This window comes from Paramisgurnus dabryanus, chromosome 17 (assembly GCF_030506205.2).
Source record: "Paramisgurnus dabryanus chromosome 17, PD_genome_1.1, whole genome shotgun sequence".
NCBI classification, from domain to species: Eukaryota; Metazoa; Chordata; class Actinopteri; order Cypriniformes; family Cobitidae; genus Paramisgurnus; species Paramisgurnus dabryanus.
In genome coordinates this window covers 36,687,786-36,704,717 of record NC_133353.1, presented here as the reverse complement: position 1 = coordinate 36,704,717, position 16,932 = coordinate 36,687,786, and the positions used below count along the sequence as shown (strand labels likewise).

At 37.3% G+C, this 16,932-nt stretch overlaps 1 protein-coding gene across 1 annotated transcript in view; it reads right to left on the bottom strand.

The window, feature by feature from the left end:
* ttll5 (tubulin tyrosine ligase-like family, member 5) overlaps positions 1 to 16,932 on the bottom strand; it is a 92,542-nt gene that overhangs the window by 17,612 nt on the left and 57,998 nt on the right. Inside the window, exon 29 of the mRNA XM_073812422.1 lies at positions 5,144 to 5,321. Within this exon, the coding sequence (XP_073668523.1) occupies positions 5,144 to 5,321 (178 nt within the window). The remainder of the gene's footprint in view (positions 1 to 5,143; positions 5,322 to 16,932) is intronic.

The window sequence follows — 16,932 nt, the reverse complement described above, 5'->3', positions numbered from 1 at the left end:
CGATCCTCGTTTATACTGGCATTTTAAAAAGAATCTTCATCCACACTATACACCACCATAAACCCATGAAACATGACCAATCATGTAACTGGGCATGCACATAAAAGTGTAAAATAACTTATTACTCTAATAATAGCTTACCTTTGCGCGTTTACGCAGCCTAGGGTTGTGCGATATTGACAAAAAGTCATACCTGGGTCCTTTGCTGGCAACTATAACAGATACTATTTTTGAACCTATAAAAATGTGTTTGGGAAAGTCTTATACTGTTCTATCTCCCCCCTACAACATATTAATATGATTAATAGGTTAATTTTGATTTTATAACTAAACATAAAGGTCTTTATGATTTAAAAAGAAAGCATTCAAGTGAACAGTACTAACAGTAGCGAACTTGAAGCAAAAATAAATTTTAGCAAATGCAAACTTCAATCAAACATAGTAAGAGGTGAAGTATTGCTTTAGCCTACCAGAAATGCTTATTGCATTAATTTTTAAAAGTGTGCGAGGTCCGTGCACGTCCTCCGCTAGCAACACACAATAGCTATAAGCGCAAGCGCCTAAACAAGCATTATATATTAATGACGTTGAGTTTATTGTTTTTATTAATTTATATTCACAAAACTTATCAACAAAACATCGATTAAAATTAAGAGACAAATTATCTGAAACGAAATTCATTTTAAAGTAGCAAACAAAACTTAAATTAAACTAAAAAATAATGTCTGACCCATTACAATTCTCCCTTCATATTGGCCTTTACAACGCCTATATGGCGTTTAAAATTACAGTCTATCTTTCGTAAGCTAACTAAATTTAAACAAATCATAAACACATTAAACCCAACAATACTCAAACATTAATATAAAACAGACATTATCTATAAGGATACATGTTAAAACAATCAAACATAGTAAGAGGTGAAGTATTGCTTTAGCCTACCAGAAATGCTTATTGCATTAATTTTTAAAAGTGTGCGAGGTCCGTGCACGTCCTCCGCTAGCAACACACAATAGCTATAAGCGCAAGCGCCTAAACAAGCATTATATATTAATGACGTTGAGTTTATTGTTTTTATTAATTTATATTCACAAAACTTATCAACAAAACATCGATTAAAATTAAGAGACAAATTATCTGAAACGAAATTCATTTTAAAGTAGCAAACAAAACTTAAATTAAACTAAAAAATAATGTCTGACCCATTACAATTCTCCCTTCATATTGGCCTTTACAACGCCTATATGGCGTTTAAAATTACAGTCTATCTTTCGTAAGCTAACTAAATTTAAACAAATCATAAACACATTAAACCCAACAATACTCAAACATTAATATAAAACAGACATTATCTATAAGGATACATGTTTAAACAATCAAACATAGTAAGAGGTGAAGTATTGCTTTAGCCTACCAGAAATGCTTATTGCATTAATTTTTAAAAGTGTGCGAGGTCCGTGCACGTCCTCCGCTAGCAACACAAAATAGCTAAAAGCGCAAGCGCCTAAACGAGCATTATATATTAAGTTTATTGTTTTTATTAATTTATATTCACAAAACTTATCAACAAAACATCGATTACAATTAAGAGACAAATTATCTGAAATGAAATTCATTTTAAAGTAGCAAACAAAACTTAAATTAAACTCAAAAATAATGTCTGACCCATTACAATTCTCCCTTCATATTGGCCTTTACAAATGACAGTCTATCTTTCGTAAGCTAACTAAATTTAAACAAAACATAAACACATTAAACCCAACAATACTCAAACATTAATATAAAACAGACATTATCTATAAGGATACATGTTAAAACAATCCAATATAGCGTTTATAATAGCTGGTTGGTAGATGTTTACTATTTTTGGCAAAACCTCCGTTGCAAACCAACATTTACATGAATAAAATAATTTTTACTTTGAAAATGATGCGTTGTCAGGTTAACATCAGCTGTTCGTTTACATAAGACTCCGTCTACGTTCATTTACACTCAGAGCAACGTCTGAGTTCTCAAACTAAAACAGGGTCTTCAGCGTTTGCGAACGAATCCGTTTATGAGGGTCAAAAACGGTGATGTAGTGTAGATGAAAGGCGTAAACGTAGCAAAAGTACGGCGTTTTAAAGGATAAACGCATTAATGTAAACATAGCCTTAGTCTCGCGCATGCACTTCACGGGTTTGGAACGACATGAGGGTGAGTCATTAATGACATTATTTTCATTTTTGGATGAACTATCCCTTTAACCTCCTAAGACCTGGATGTCCACACATTTTTTTGTTATTTGCACCATAATAATTAATTCTGTGTAACTGTAACCTGTTGTACACAAACATGGACAATTACACTGCTTCATGTTCAAAGAAAAAAATTTGGTTATTATATTTATTGTTTTTCCTAACCCCAAAATAGCTGGAGAAATCTGAAAAAAAGACAAACCAAAGCTCGGGTCTTAGGAGGTTAAGGGTAATTTGGGATTTTTTTTTTTTTATAAAAACGTGCAGGACCAACAAAACATCCAAGAGCCCCCCTAACAAAGATCTTAGCTAGGGGACCTGTCATAATCTTTAGCATAATTCGAACACTGGTGAACGGCCCCTCTGGTTCAGAGCCGGCGCCAGACCATAACTGACAGGGGGGCACTCGGCTTCCAACGGGGGGCACGCAATAGCAACAATAACTTGCAAAAACAAGACATTAAAACAACAAATACAGCAAGCACACACTCATACAACTGGTACAGACTGTCAGCTCATTTCCCGTATAAAGTGCAAAAGACCACAAACTATGCGCAAAACTATTGAACTTCGACCGCGGCGTGAGCGCAAGCTGAGCTCCGCTGCGCTCGCGCTCTCGCGCACTCGACACAGCAACAAACCGCCCTCGCGCGGCCCAAGCCATTGAAATGAATGGGTTTCATAGCGCAGCGCACACCGCGTCCTAGCTTTAAAAAAGCCGCTTTACCATAATCACGTCGTAATGCTGTTAACGGTCTATAGCCATACTTCACATTTAAGCTTACGTAATTTAAAACATCGCTAACTTACCTTTGAAATAGCTGAAGACGGCGTGTAAGAACATAAAACTTCCTTAAAACAGTGTCCTGTAGATTTGTAAATTCCACCTCGACCTCTAATCTCTGAGTTTGAGCCAGTCTGTGTTGGCATGAAGATGAAGCAGGCGGTGCTGGTTCGTTCTAAATGTTCTAATATCCATATTTTACACGATCCATAAAATGCCCCGAAAAAACACGTTGCTAGTATCAAGTCACAAATATGCTAAAGACGTAAGACGGGTGAGACCGGCAATACATCCAATCAGAGAAACTGGTCTATTTTAATTAAAGAAAACATATATCAACTATATTTTCCTCATTTGATTACATTACAAGTCATGAAACATTCAATGTTTAATTTATTTTAATTATTCTTGATATATATTAAAGTAATAAAAAACTTTGTGGGGGGGCACAACAACCTGTTGGGGGTGGCACTGCCCGCGAATGCCCCCCCCTTGACGCCGGCCCTGCTCTGGTTAAAGCTTATAGTGCACCCCCCAAAGGAGAATAAGGGCACATCTGACTGATTCAAAATCTTGTAAAAGAAATAAAATATTTCTAAATCAAAAGTTTGTATTGAAGAGCATATTCACATGAGAGACTATCTGAACAGAAAATAATGATTTGATTTATTTAAACTTGACTGAATCATGTAAAGTGGGTGTTACACATCAGAATAAAGCAGAAAGAGTTAATTTTCAATGTGTTGCCTTTAAATAGAACTAAAAGATGAACAACAGATGTTTCACAAGAGTGCATTTAATGATGTGAATTAGTTCCTGTTGTGAGATCAGTAAAAGTAGTGTACAGCATGAGAGTGGGCAGAGAGTCTCCGAATGCTTCAAGGGTTTCAGGGAGGTGTCCACTGACTCAACAAGAGTCCACCCAATAAACACACGATTCCCTGGGCTCGTACAGTTATGTGTTTTAATCCTCAGGAAGTTTACTCCTGCGTGTGATTCGGGCACACGGCTGACATCTGCTCTGAATGGTACCGTGGCTCAATAAAGCCCTCTGGAGACTCTGGACTGATTGCTTCAGAGTACCCGGGAGGAAATCTCTGTCAGAAAACCTTTGTGGGGGTGGGAATCGATTTCCCACAATCCCCTGCACAACGCATTCAGTTCAAGCCAAGAAAAACAAAGCTCCAATTGCATTAATTAGGGATGAACGTCAACATGGTGCAGTGACATCAGTGTATGCGCATTGCAACACTATTCTGAATGAGTATTCGGTCATGCTGATCGAGCGGAGACGGCCTGTTTACAGCATCTGTGATGTCAAAGTGAACACATGTGGTGTAAATCACGTTTTATACTGACTTAATCCATTTGTTTAACACTGTGAAGGACATTACGATGGGAGATATTAGTGAACTGAATTTGATTTCTTTTGCACATATTAAAGGGCACCTATTATGCCTATTTTTACAAGATGTTATATAAGTCTTAGGTGTGCCCAGAATGCTTAAATTACCACACAGATCATTTATTATAGCATGTCCAAAATGACCCTATGTGGGTGGGAGCAAATGCGTGCTATTTTTGTGTCTGTACCTTTAAATGCAAATGAGCTACAGCTCCTCCTCACTCCCTTACCAAAAGAGACAGTGAGCACTTTCACTTCAAATAGATCGGATTCCTGTGAATGGTCAATAATATCTCACTATTAAAGATATGGCGGACAGCATAAAAATCTTGGCAGGACTGTCAGTTAGTTGCTGTGGGTGGGGCTTTATCAGTGTGACATCACATTACCTAAAAGAGAATCAAAATGGGATTGCTTTGGTTTAATGAGGATTAAAAATCAGGAGTGGGTGGATTTTTTTCTTTGTAGGATTGTTGTGTTCTCACACTGCCAACACACATTTATGTCCAAACACCTTGAAAAAGTAGATTTTGCATAATACAGTGATTTTACCTTTAAAGTAACAGAAATGAACTGGACTTCTGCATGAGCAACAACCTTAATCTGATGTTCTGAATGTGCATCATTCATTCACAGGGCTGTCGGTGGGGTTAGGAATGAATTCTTTGGATTGTTGTTGTAAATATGCAGTGATGATGATGATGATGATGTTGTTACCTGTTGGCGTGTACGGCTCTGGTTCAGTAACTGTCTGGATCTCAGCTTCTGCTGTTGCAGCTGATGAATGGCGAATTGGAGCTGATAGCTGCCTGTGGCTGACCGCTGCTTCTGCTCAATGGACTGAACACCGTCTGCATCTCCATTTAATACATGCTGCTCAGGTTCACACAAAACCCTGAAAAGTAAAAAACAACTTTCAACATGACATAACAGTCTGTAACATACAAACATATGCTGCTCCTTAAACATTAACATTCATCATACCACATCTCATACAGTGTAATGCTGCCTACACACCAAACGTGTTCCTCGCTCTAGATTCGTCTTGGGATTTAACTTTGTGTCATATTTATTTTTAGCTTAAGTTGAATATTTTTAACTTGCACAAAGGCGCGTTTGAGGCAAATAGCACATGTTTTTTGCTGCAATCACGCCGGCTAATTCGCATCATTTACAGTGAGGAAAAGAAGTATTTCAACACCCTGCTATTTTGCAAGTTCTCCCACTTAGAAATCATGGCGGGGTCTGAAATTGTCATCGTTGGTGCATGTCCACTGTGAGAGACATCATCTAAAAAAAATCCAGAAATCACAATATATGATTTTTTAAAATATTTATTTGTATGATACAGCTGCAAATAAGTATTTGAACACCTGAGAAAATCAATGTTAATATTTGGTACAGTAGCCTTTGTTTGCAATTACAGAGGTCGAACGTTTCCTGTAATTTTTCACCAGGTTTGCACACACTCCTCCACACAGATCTTCTCTAGATCATTCAGGTTTCTGTTTGAGCTCCCTCCAAAGATTCTCTATTGGGTTTAGGTCTGGAGAATGGCTAGGCCACGTCAGAACCTTGATATGCTTCTTACAGAGCCACTCCTTGGTTATCCTGGCTGTGTGCTTCAGGTCATTGTCATGTTGGAAGACCCAGCCGTGACCCATCTTCTCAGTGCTCTAACTGAGGGAAGGAGGTTGTTCCCCAAAATCCCCGGTCATCCTCTCTTTAATACAGTGCAGTCGCCCTGTCCCATGTGCATAAAAACACTCTCAAAGCATGATGCTACCACCCCCGTGCTTCACTGTAGGGATGGTGTTCATGGGATGGTACTCATCATTCTTCTTCCTCTAAACATGTTTAGTGAAATTATGACCAAAAAGTTCTATTTTTGTGGTTCTATCTAACCACATGACTTTCTCCCATGACTCCTCTGGATCATGCAAATGGTCATTGGCAAAGTGATAGGATGACAGGAGCCTGGGCCTGGACATGTGCTGGTTTAAGCAGGGGAACCTTCCGTGCCATGCATGATTTCAAACCATGACGTCTTAGTGTATTACCAACAGTAACCTTGGAAACGGTGGTCCCAGCTCTTTTCAGGTCATTGACCAGCTCCTCCCGTGTAGTTCTGGGCTGATTTCTCACCTTTCTTAGGATCATTGAGACCCCAGGAGGTGAGATCCTTCATGGAGCCCCAGTCAGAGGGAGATTGACAGTCATGTTTAGCTTCTTCCATTTTCTAATGATTGCTGCAACAGTGGACCTTTTTTCACCAAGCTGCTTGGCAATTTCCACAAGGATGACCACAGCAATGACAGTGTTCTGAATTTGACAAAGTAAATGTTTTGATTAATGCCATTAATGTTTATTTTTTTTAATCATTGTATACCACTAGTCAACTAAATGAATATAACATGGCAAATATGAATGCACATTTATATATTTATTCAACAGATTTATAGCATTTTGAATTTTTTTTTTTAATAATAAATATTTGAAAATCAAATTATGGATTAGAATTTTTTATGTTTTTATAACCTAAAGATGCTATGAGAAAGTTTGTAACAGGAAATAGTGGTTTTTATCTTGTCACTTTCTTGGTATTTACCCAAATTAGTCCAAATGGATTTATTGCACTTTGGAACCAAACTCTTTATATATTAACATGTTATTTTCTGGCATTTATATATTATGTGAAAAATTGTATGCTGCAATGAGAAACGTTCAGCTAACATGACCTCAGTCGTCATTCATCAGACAGGTGTGATCTCCAAGTGTAAACAGCTTATATTTACACACATAAGTGCAGTGACGCTGATGCTGTATATTCAGACAAAACCTATCATCGCATTTGCTATCGAGTTATACGCTACAGCGTTTACTTAACACTAACAACCAGCAACCAATAATGTAACTTATGCAATGTATTATGTTAACATTAAAATACAAGGATTCCTGTAATGTCATTCTTCAGATGTTTTCCTGTACTGCATAAACATGGTTTGTGCACAGATACATTGGATGGAGATGAAGAAATGGGCATCATCTGTATGTACTGTAGTGTCATGAGTCTCTATCATCAACATCAGCTCAACACTTCACTTCTTTAACTGGATTATCTCTGACTTTAAGGAAGCACTTTGGTGTTTTGTTGTGTCGGGCCCCGGGCTCAAAGCGGCCCCTGTACAGCGCACGCTCACTGTCTGTGGATTACAGAAAACATGTCAGCCGAGACCATTCACAGCTGAAATGTCTTAAAGTCAACCTCAAAGACTGCAAAACATCAAGCACCACAAACTCTGTTAAAAGCCAGAGACGGAGAAAAGAGACGGACATATTGAACCCTCATGACGCCCTGTCACTGAGCTTTTCATTGACACTATATTCTGACTCGGCTCGCACGATCTAAAGAGATTTTTCATTCGGTCCACATGATAATGAAACGGATGAACCCTGTCCTACGGTTTAAGATGAAAAGGAACTTCAAGAACTGGAAATCATTTTGAAAGCAAATGACTTCATTAATCTGTTTGGATAAAAGCGCTTACGCTTATAGCAGACGGTTTACAAATCTCTGTATGTATATCGAGAACGAACCGATTCGGTCTAAGCAGTTCTTGTGCAAGAGACCACATGAGAACGGCCGAATCAAAGACTCTTGAGATTAGAGTCATGAGAAAAGAACCATCCACCCATGCAATTCACATTTCTCATATAACGCTTTGTGACACAACCTCAACACATCTGCAACCAAACCTTCAGCGAAGATGTGTGATGCTTGTGAATAAAACACATTCAAATGAGCAAACTTCATTCCCTGGACATCACTTCTCTATTAATCTCAGCTGTGTGCATGTGCTAATATTTTCATAGGAAACACAACACTGCCGGCCATAAACATGCAAATTATATCCATTGTGTGCATGAAATACGTCTGTTCTGACATCATATCCAGGAGGAGGGTTGTCACAATACCCGTATCTTACAGAATCACACCAGTTAAAGTGTCAGCACGTCATGTTCATACTAGAATTAATGTAACCTGAGAGCCAATCATGCGGGTGCCAACCCGGCCCTCATACAGTACAACCAAGATGAGTTTTGATACGGGGATCGTGTTGTTTCATTGTGCTGTACTGATGTGTGGACTGTGTTGTCATATTGTATTTTAAATGATTACACAATAATATTGTACTCTATATTCTATCTGCTCTTGTATTCACTTCATACTCTACAGATGGTTTATTAATGTGGTCTAACTAGGGATGCACTGGTGTATCAGCCTGTTATCTGTATCAGCAGATAAAAACAACTTTCCACACTATTGGACATTAGCTGATGATATTGGTCAAGGGCATAAAACGCATGGCACATAAGAACATCAGTAGGCTGTAGTGGTTCATAATGTGAATACGGCTGTCATGATTATGAAGTTAATTGTCTATTAAATTGCGACGTTATGACAATTAATTGACTCTGATAATGTCTCATTTACACAGACACTGCAGCTCCCCCTTGTGTTTTTTAGAGAGATGTGCAATCATTGCGGTGATCTGAAAACATTGTGATGAGGTCAAACAATCGCGATGAGATGATAATTTATCTTAATTATAATTTAATTTGTATAATTTCTATCAAACGCTTGAGGCGTGTCCGCTGTCGATGCTAAAACCACACCCATTTGCTGGAAAGCTGCCGTATCTCTCAACTTTAAAATACGGCTACAACCTGAATGGATGCTTGTGATTGTGTTAGGGGCGGGGCTATGCTTGGTGGCTCCAGTGCATCATTGAGTCACCGTTTTAGCCCCGCCCAAATAATATTAAACATAGAAATGTGGAAGAAACGTCACGTTTATTGTTATTCTTAAGTAATACATTAAAATACATGGCAGTTTTTTATGAAAACACACAGAAAATCCAACTCAAACTCATGGAAATCCCTACATAATTAACACGAGGTGGCAAATTCATATTAATTCATACAATTCAATTCAAATTTATTTATATAGCACTTTTCACAATTGTTAATTGTTTCAAAGCAGCTTTACATTAATAGATGCAGGAGAAAACTGAAAATGTATAAACAACATAAGCAGCAGAATATAGCGACAAAGAATAAACTGTACAAGTGAGCGTAGTAATAATGTAACGTGTAGAAGATGGTGCCAAGTTAACAATCACATTCGTATATTTTTTGAATGATTTGCTTTTGCCCCGTGAGGTTGGGGAGTTGTTAGCTTTACATTATTGTTTTTTTAATAATTGTACGTATTTGTACGATTTTATTTCATACGAATTACCCAACTCGTAAAATATGTACAAATTCCTGTGAGATTGGGTAAAAAAAAGGAGTGTTTCTTATGAAAGTCATTTAGTTAAAAACCATTTAGTAGACAAGGTTTATTCCAGCATCCGATGCATTTGACTGCAGTGAGATATAAAGTGGGTAGTTTAGTAAACGATCAGCATGACGTCAGTTTGGGCTCAATGTCCTGCGTCTTCACTCATTAACACAGCTCTGTTATACCAGAAAGGAATTTCTCACCCGCCAACCAGAGGAGAGTCGCATGAACCCTAAACCATCTGGGACCAATTAAGGTGAATGAAAAGCTTTTATTGAAATGAGGATATCAGTGTACTGTATTCTCTCACAAGGTCTGAGAATAGGTCTGTTTAAAAGATGTCTTCGTTTTCCACTATAAAGAGTATCAAGTTTAGTTTAGGAACAAAGTGAAATCTTTCTGACCGTTATATGGAGACAGACTTCTACATTCCCAAGTACAGCACCATATTTCACTCTTATATAAAAATCCTTTCAACTCATTGAAATTTAAACATTACTTAAGTAATTTCCCTACATTAAACTGCATGTGTGCTGTAAAAACAAACAATTCTAAAACACATACTGTAGGTAAACATGCACCAATGCAAACTAAAGAGAGGATGTCATTAAAAAATATTATAAAATAAATAAAATAAAGTTGCCATCCAGCACCGACATTTGCTTATGATTTTCACAAAAGTTGAATAGCTTTCAGAATTGTTTTTTCTTTAAATATATAAACATACAATTTATCGAATAAAAAACAGATCATCTGCTCTAAAACAAAAATAAACATTTCATCCTATCTTTATTTGTTTACTTTTTATCACCTCTCAGATATGGGTAGGTTTCTTCAAAAAGAAAAAAATTTGAGCATAAAGCTGATATGATCAAAACGAGTTTTTACTGTCTTTGGATCAGTGGATGTTTCAGTGTTTTATAAGTTGTGTGAGCCACCTGAATAATAGCAGAAATACAGATTGCCGTAAAAACTTGTCTTTGGCAGGTGCGCGTCTTCTCTTAATTGAAGAGATAACTCTTGAATGGCTGGGAAAGAGTTAAAGATCTTAAATCTTCTGTCTGGTGTTTAGTGAACTCGTGTGTCTAGACTGCAACATAACTCTGAATGATGATTGATCTCAGGAGATCTGAAACCAGTTTTCTAAATATCACTGCCAAAACTATAAATATACTACAAGTACTACAGTTGAACTTATGAGGATGTCAAAGAAGTTCTTCACATGGCACAGAAGTGTCTTATGGTTCCACGCTGGTCTAAACTGGTTTAGGGCAGTACACAAGACATCCACAAAGTATTTTGATAAACACTTGTTCAGGGTAACCGAGGTTAATGTTTCTTCTCTCCTGTCATCCTATCACTTGTCTCTTTAACCTTACTTCCATCCTATCTTTTCAAGCCTATCTCCAACACTTTAACTCATAATCACACACACATCATCAGCACATCAATACACATTGACACTTTCCATAGCACATTTAAGCAGGTTGCATTTCCATCCACTAGACCAGCTGAAAACTACACAACATCACTAGAGAGCTTCAGACCATTGGACCTCCATCTGATGAAGTTCATTATCAGATTGTCATCATATTGATTTCAAACCAAGGCTGTGAGGGATAAACGTCCAGAGCATGAGAATTAAACAAATTGTTGTGTATCAGGATTTCTAACTAAATAACATTTGTACACAACTTTGGGTTCATATGGGGTTTTAACTCCAACAATACTTGCACAAACAACTATCAAATAAATAGCTTGGTATCAAGTCAATCACACGTTAACTCATTCCACGCCAGCCATTTTTTGAAAAGTTGCCCGCCCCCAGTTTTTGTGATTTTCACAAAAATTTCAAAATGCCTTCCAGGAAAATTTTCTTCTATAAATATATAAACATACAAATATATCAAATGAAAGAACAGACCCCCTGCCTTAAAAAAAATTAACAAACAACAAAGAAAACTGGAAAAAACGTTTCATCCTTTCTATATTTTTTTCTCTGCTTATAAACTCTTAAATACAATTTTTTTTAGCAAAAAGTTGAAATAATTGCATTTTTATGAAGGAATTTAATCAGAGATCAGAAATCAGATTCATAACGATTATCAAAACATACACAGAGTTTAAAATGAGTAAATAATGTTTTGGCTTCAGTTTTTTCAGAAATTGGGTAAGTGCGATAATCGCAGTATTGCAGATTAACATAAAACCTCATCAAGAACACATCTTTTTATGCAAATGTTTTCTCTTAAAGAGCACCTATTCAGGGTTTATACAGAAATCCTTAAGTTAAATTTACTACTTTTTACTACCTTTTTTACTACCTTCAGAATATTTTTTAAAAACATCACGACACTGAATTGCAAGTGTTAATCAGCGACCTTTCTATTATTTACACAGATTTTGACATATATAACATACAAAAAAGAATTAAAGTGAAAAAATTCTTCTGACTGAAATATTTTTCAGGCCAAGTCATATTCCTTTACCTAACACTTTATGTAGGCGAGACCAATAGCATTTTAAGGGGAGATTTTTTTGCCATAAATTCCATATTGAAGTCTCATGTGGCATATAGGTAGCTGTAGTTTGCAGGGCATTTCAGATTAAGGCGAACCAGCTAAATAACTCACTATACTGTATAAAAAGAAAACATGAATATCACCACCTTTAATGAATCTTTTATTAATTATTTATTAATTGTAAATGTATTTATTTTAGCATTTACTAATAATTTTTTAATCAAAGTTGAAACTGTTAACATTAGTGAATGCACCATGAACCACCGTCAATTACTGTAATGACATAAACAAGAATTAATTAATGCTTATATACACTCTATATTTTTCATTGTTTGTTCATGTTATATAATGCATTTACTAATGTGAACAAATACAACTTTTTCATATCATATTATTCAGTACACATAAACAAATAATCCAGGGTCTGTTCTGTTCACACAACAGTTTACAGTCACAGCTCTAATACAGTAACGTTATGTATGAATATAAACCCTGAACGAGTAACTCGAGTCAAACTCGTGTAGAATTCGCACAGGATGTCTGTAACCATCGTGACAGTTGTTAATTGAATGACTGTACATTTCTCAACAAATTATTATGTTACAATAGAGGCAGCGCTGATGTGCTAGTTTATGCGCAATGTTTCTGCTGTTTACTTTCTCCTAAGACCTAAATGGTCGTGTTTATATGAGGATATTTGCAAAGACGGGATTTTTGACGCATATGTGTTATTTAAGGCCAATAAAGCGGCAAAAATACGTACAACACATGCTCAATGAGAATCGAATGCGCGGCTTGCGTGCTTCTCTGACACAGAAACAGCGGACGCACTGTTGTTTGTGTTTGAATGTCTTAAAATCACCTGTTTTTAAACTGCTGTGCTTAAATATATGTACAAATGTTACGTTTTTGTGACCACACGCAAATGCAACTGCAAGAACCGACAGGTGGATGACATCAAAGTCCCGCGAGAGCATTTCGGAAGCAGTCTCCTCTTATGATTCCTCGTCAATCGCTCTCACAGGATTTGGATGTCATCTGCCTCTTGGTTCTTGTGGATCCACATGAAGTTTACCCACGAGTTAAACAAACCCGTTGTACCAGCCACTGGCTATATCAGCATAGCATCAGTAACGTGAGAAATCATTTACCTCCAAAATACAGGACCCCTTACGTTAGTCATACTGTGCAAAGACACGCAATTACCTGTTTGGTTTTCTTATCCCACGAACTGAAAGGCTTGCCAATCTTCATTATTTCGCTAAGCCAAGTCAATCGTCTTTTACACCTTTATCGATCTTCAAAACATCGGAGCCTTCCTGCATTATAAGTTTGACCATGCTAGCTGAAAAAGTTTTACCTCAACGTGATACAGTCAGAAAACCCGGAGTGGATCCGGTCCGTAGTGATTACAGAACGCTTACAGCGGAGAGAGGAACGTGATTTGGCTCCACTCCAGGCTTTGATCACATCCCAGAGACGAAAGATCTTTGATTATTTGCCCAGATATGCAGGTGATTTTAACTAATTTCCAGGCATCATAACATTACAAAAGGCAATCGAAAATTTACTACCTCGTCAGATGACGCTTACTACTTTTTACTACTTTTTACTGGCCTTAATTTGGCATAATTTAATTTACTACCTTTTACTACCTTTTACAACCCCGCGGAAACCCTGCTATTGTCCGATTCATGTTTTTAAAATTCCTTCGATGTGTAAGTGTGTATTAGTACATATTAAAAATATGCAAAAGGTACAAACCCCAAAGTAAACGATGCCGTGAGTTATTGTTTCCAACGTAAATCTCTTTTCTTGGACTACAACATACACACGGATTGTAGGCAACAGTTTACTTCCTAAGATTGGTGATGTAGTAAAGATCAACATTATCATAATTCCTCCCGCTTCAGACTCACAGCCTGTAAGTTAACTCCTGTTAGCAACCAAATCTTTCAAACATGGTAAGAAGCGTCACATTTCTGGCTGACGTCAGAGGTATTCAGGCCAATCACAACGGACAGATTAGCTGGCCAATCAGGGACACAGAGCTTTTCAAATCTGTGCGTTTTAGGAAGAAAGTGAAATCTGGAGCTACAAAAATGTATGGTATGTGACAGGGGCGGATCAACCGGGGTGGCACGGGGTGGCATTTGCCACCCTAAATAAAAGCATTGCCACCCCATATGCCACCCCAGCGCTGATATATCTAATATATACCCGAGTAGGCTCTTTTAACCAGAAAGGCAATGTAGTTTTTCTCTGCGTGTGTTTAGGGGTGGGAGACACATATCTGACGATGATTGGTGTGTGTGTCTTAGAGGGGGTGGGACAACCACATAGCTGATGATGATTGGCTTAATTTCCATCGTTAGCCAACCAGAGGCAGCAGAGTTCATACAAGCACGAACAGTCAGTCCCAGCAGAAAGTCTCCACAGTGTAAAAAAAAAGTCAGCGCAGTCTTGACAACTTGATGACTTTGTCGCTAGATTAAGAAACTTTTTAGACCCCTTTAGCGACTTTATTAAAAAAGCGACTAGGACAAATCTAGCGATCTTTTCTGCCGTGGTTGGAGACTTTTGGAAACTGCCATGAAAGGATGCATCGCCCCATCCAAGGCACTCACATGCAGCCCGGTTCTCACGCTGTAGTCGCACAAACCCGCAACGACAGAGCGATGACAAGTACAACGAGCTCAAAATAAAGGTAGCGGAGTAGCGGACACAAACACAAAGTATAAAAAGCACAAACGTTACTTTTCCATCGTTACGGTGAAAGGCAAGAATGTTTATGAACGTGCAACTCATGCCCATGAAGAAAGAGTCTCTTCACGTCTGTAGCGAGTAATTCTGATCTAATAAAGCACCTCACATCATCACATGCTGGCAAAATAATTAGTGGTTTCTCTTTAGTGTCTTAAAGTGATTAAGTTGAGCATCACATCAGCAAATCAGAGTACTGAATACGGTCATATTTTCAAGATAAATGTTGCTTCAGGATAAAATACAAAAATTCAACTGTGATTGTTTAATATTGCCTGAGGTAGTTGCTTGGTAGTTATAACTGAACTGCAGGTTTGTGTAAGCAGTAAATATCTTTTAAGCAGTTCTTTCTAGCCCGTCATGTCTTGTTAGCTACTGCAGCAATCAAAATATTCCATACGTGCATATGAAATCACTCGTTATGATATAGTCTAATGTTTTTATTTGTCTTCATTAAGGAGACAAAACTATTCAGTGTTGTGTATGTTTAGAAAGCTTGAAAGAACTTAATGTTGCATTTTCCAGGATACTATGAAAAGAAAGGCTGATATCCATTTTTTTAACCAAAAAGAATAGAAAAATCAAATACTATGGGAGTGGAAGGTACAAATAAAACAGAAAAAATACGTTGTGGAAGGGAGAGGAGTAGATGAAGTCAGAAACATAGAAATGGATGGTGAAGAGCTAAAAGAAGTGAAAAAACAGAAACAATCCATCATGAAGTGAGTGAAAGGATTAAAGAAGAGGCTTATGAGAGAAAGAGATGTGTGCCTTTCAAATATGTTTTACATTAATATAAACTAGGCAAACCTATTTTATTTATATAACAGTCTTTATGTTCAACCTTGCTCATCATGGTTACAGTCAGTGTTTTTAGATATTGGTATGATGTAAAAGTATTAAGACAAGGGTGCTACAGTAGAGATGCTAAAGGTACTTATAGGAACATTTGTTGTTGCATTTTTTTATGTTATAAAAATTTGAGGTCCAGTGTATACCCCGAATATAGTATATACAGTATATAATTTCTTGAATCCACAAAAACCATGCAAGGTTGCTTACTTCATTGCCACCCCTCGTAGTTCTCATGCCACCCCCTTGCCACCCCATAAATAATTTTCTAGATCCGCCCCTGGTATGTGGAAAATAATGTGTTTTTTAACCATAAACCACACAAACACATTGTATTATACCAAATACACACACAAAAAGTTTTTTGCAATAAAATAGGTGCTCTTTAATAAGATAACTCGTCACTGGCGAAGAAAAGTTAATAAGTCCATTTTCATTCACCATTGAAGTGAACTGATCACAACATGGTACTTGGCATTTTGATTTGTGTAAATGTGTTTGATCTATAAACATTTGTAAAATGATGTATTTTCTGTGTTTTGATGGCTGGATGAGCAGCATCCTTATACAAAACAATACAACAGGTTTAAAGTGCACTCTCTGGACGTCCATCCCTCACAGTTTCTTCAGGTCATCTTGAAAAGAAGGGATGTCAAACTACTTCTCTATGTAAAGAAGAACGCTGTGGATGTTGGATTACAGTATCACTGATGTTTCAGGATAATAATTCCACAGCGGTTGCGTGGATCTTGGCTTGATCCTGGCCTGGATGAAAGACTCATCTTCAGTAGAAGTTTCTCATCGTTCCAGCAGGCAGCCAACACAAAATTACTGCTCAGTTAGGCTTGTCAACAATAATACCATCCAGGTCATCCAGGTCTCTGTCACACATTCCTCAGGCCTTACTAAATGTTTCCCAAAATACAGCAGTAAGTCAGTAAAGTAATGCATGATCCAGAAACTCTGGGGTCGTATCTCTCAGCGTGAGTGGAGGAAGTCAAATCTGTTAAATCATCATCATGGTC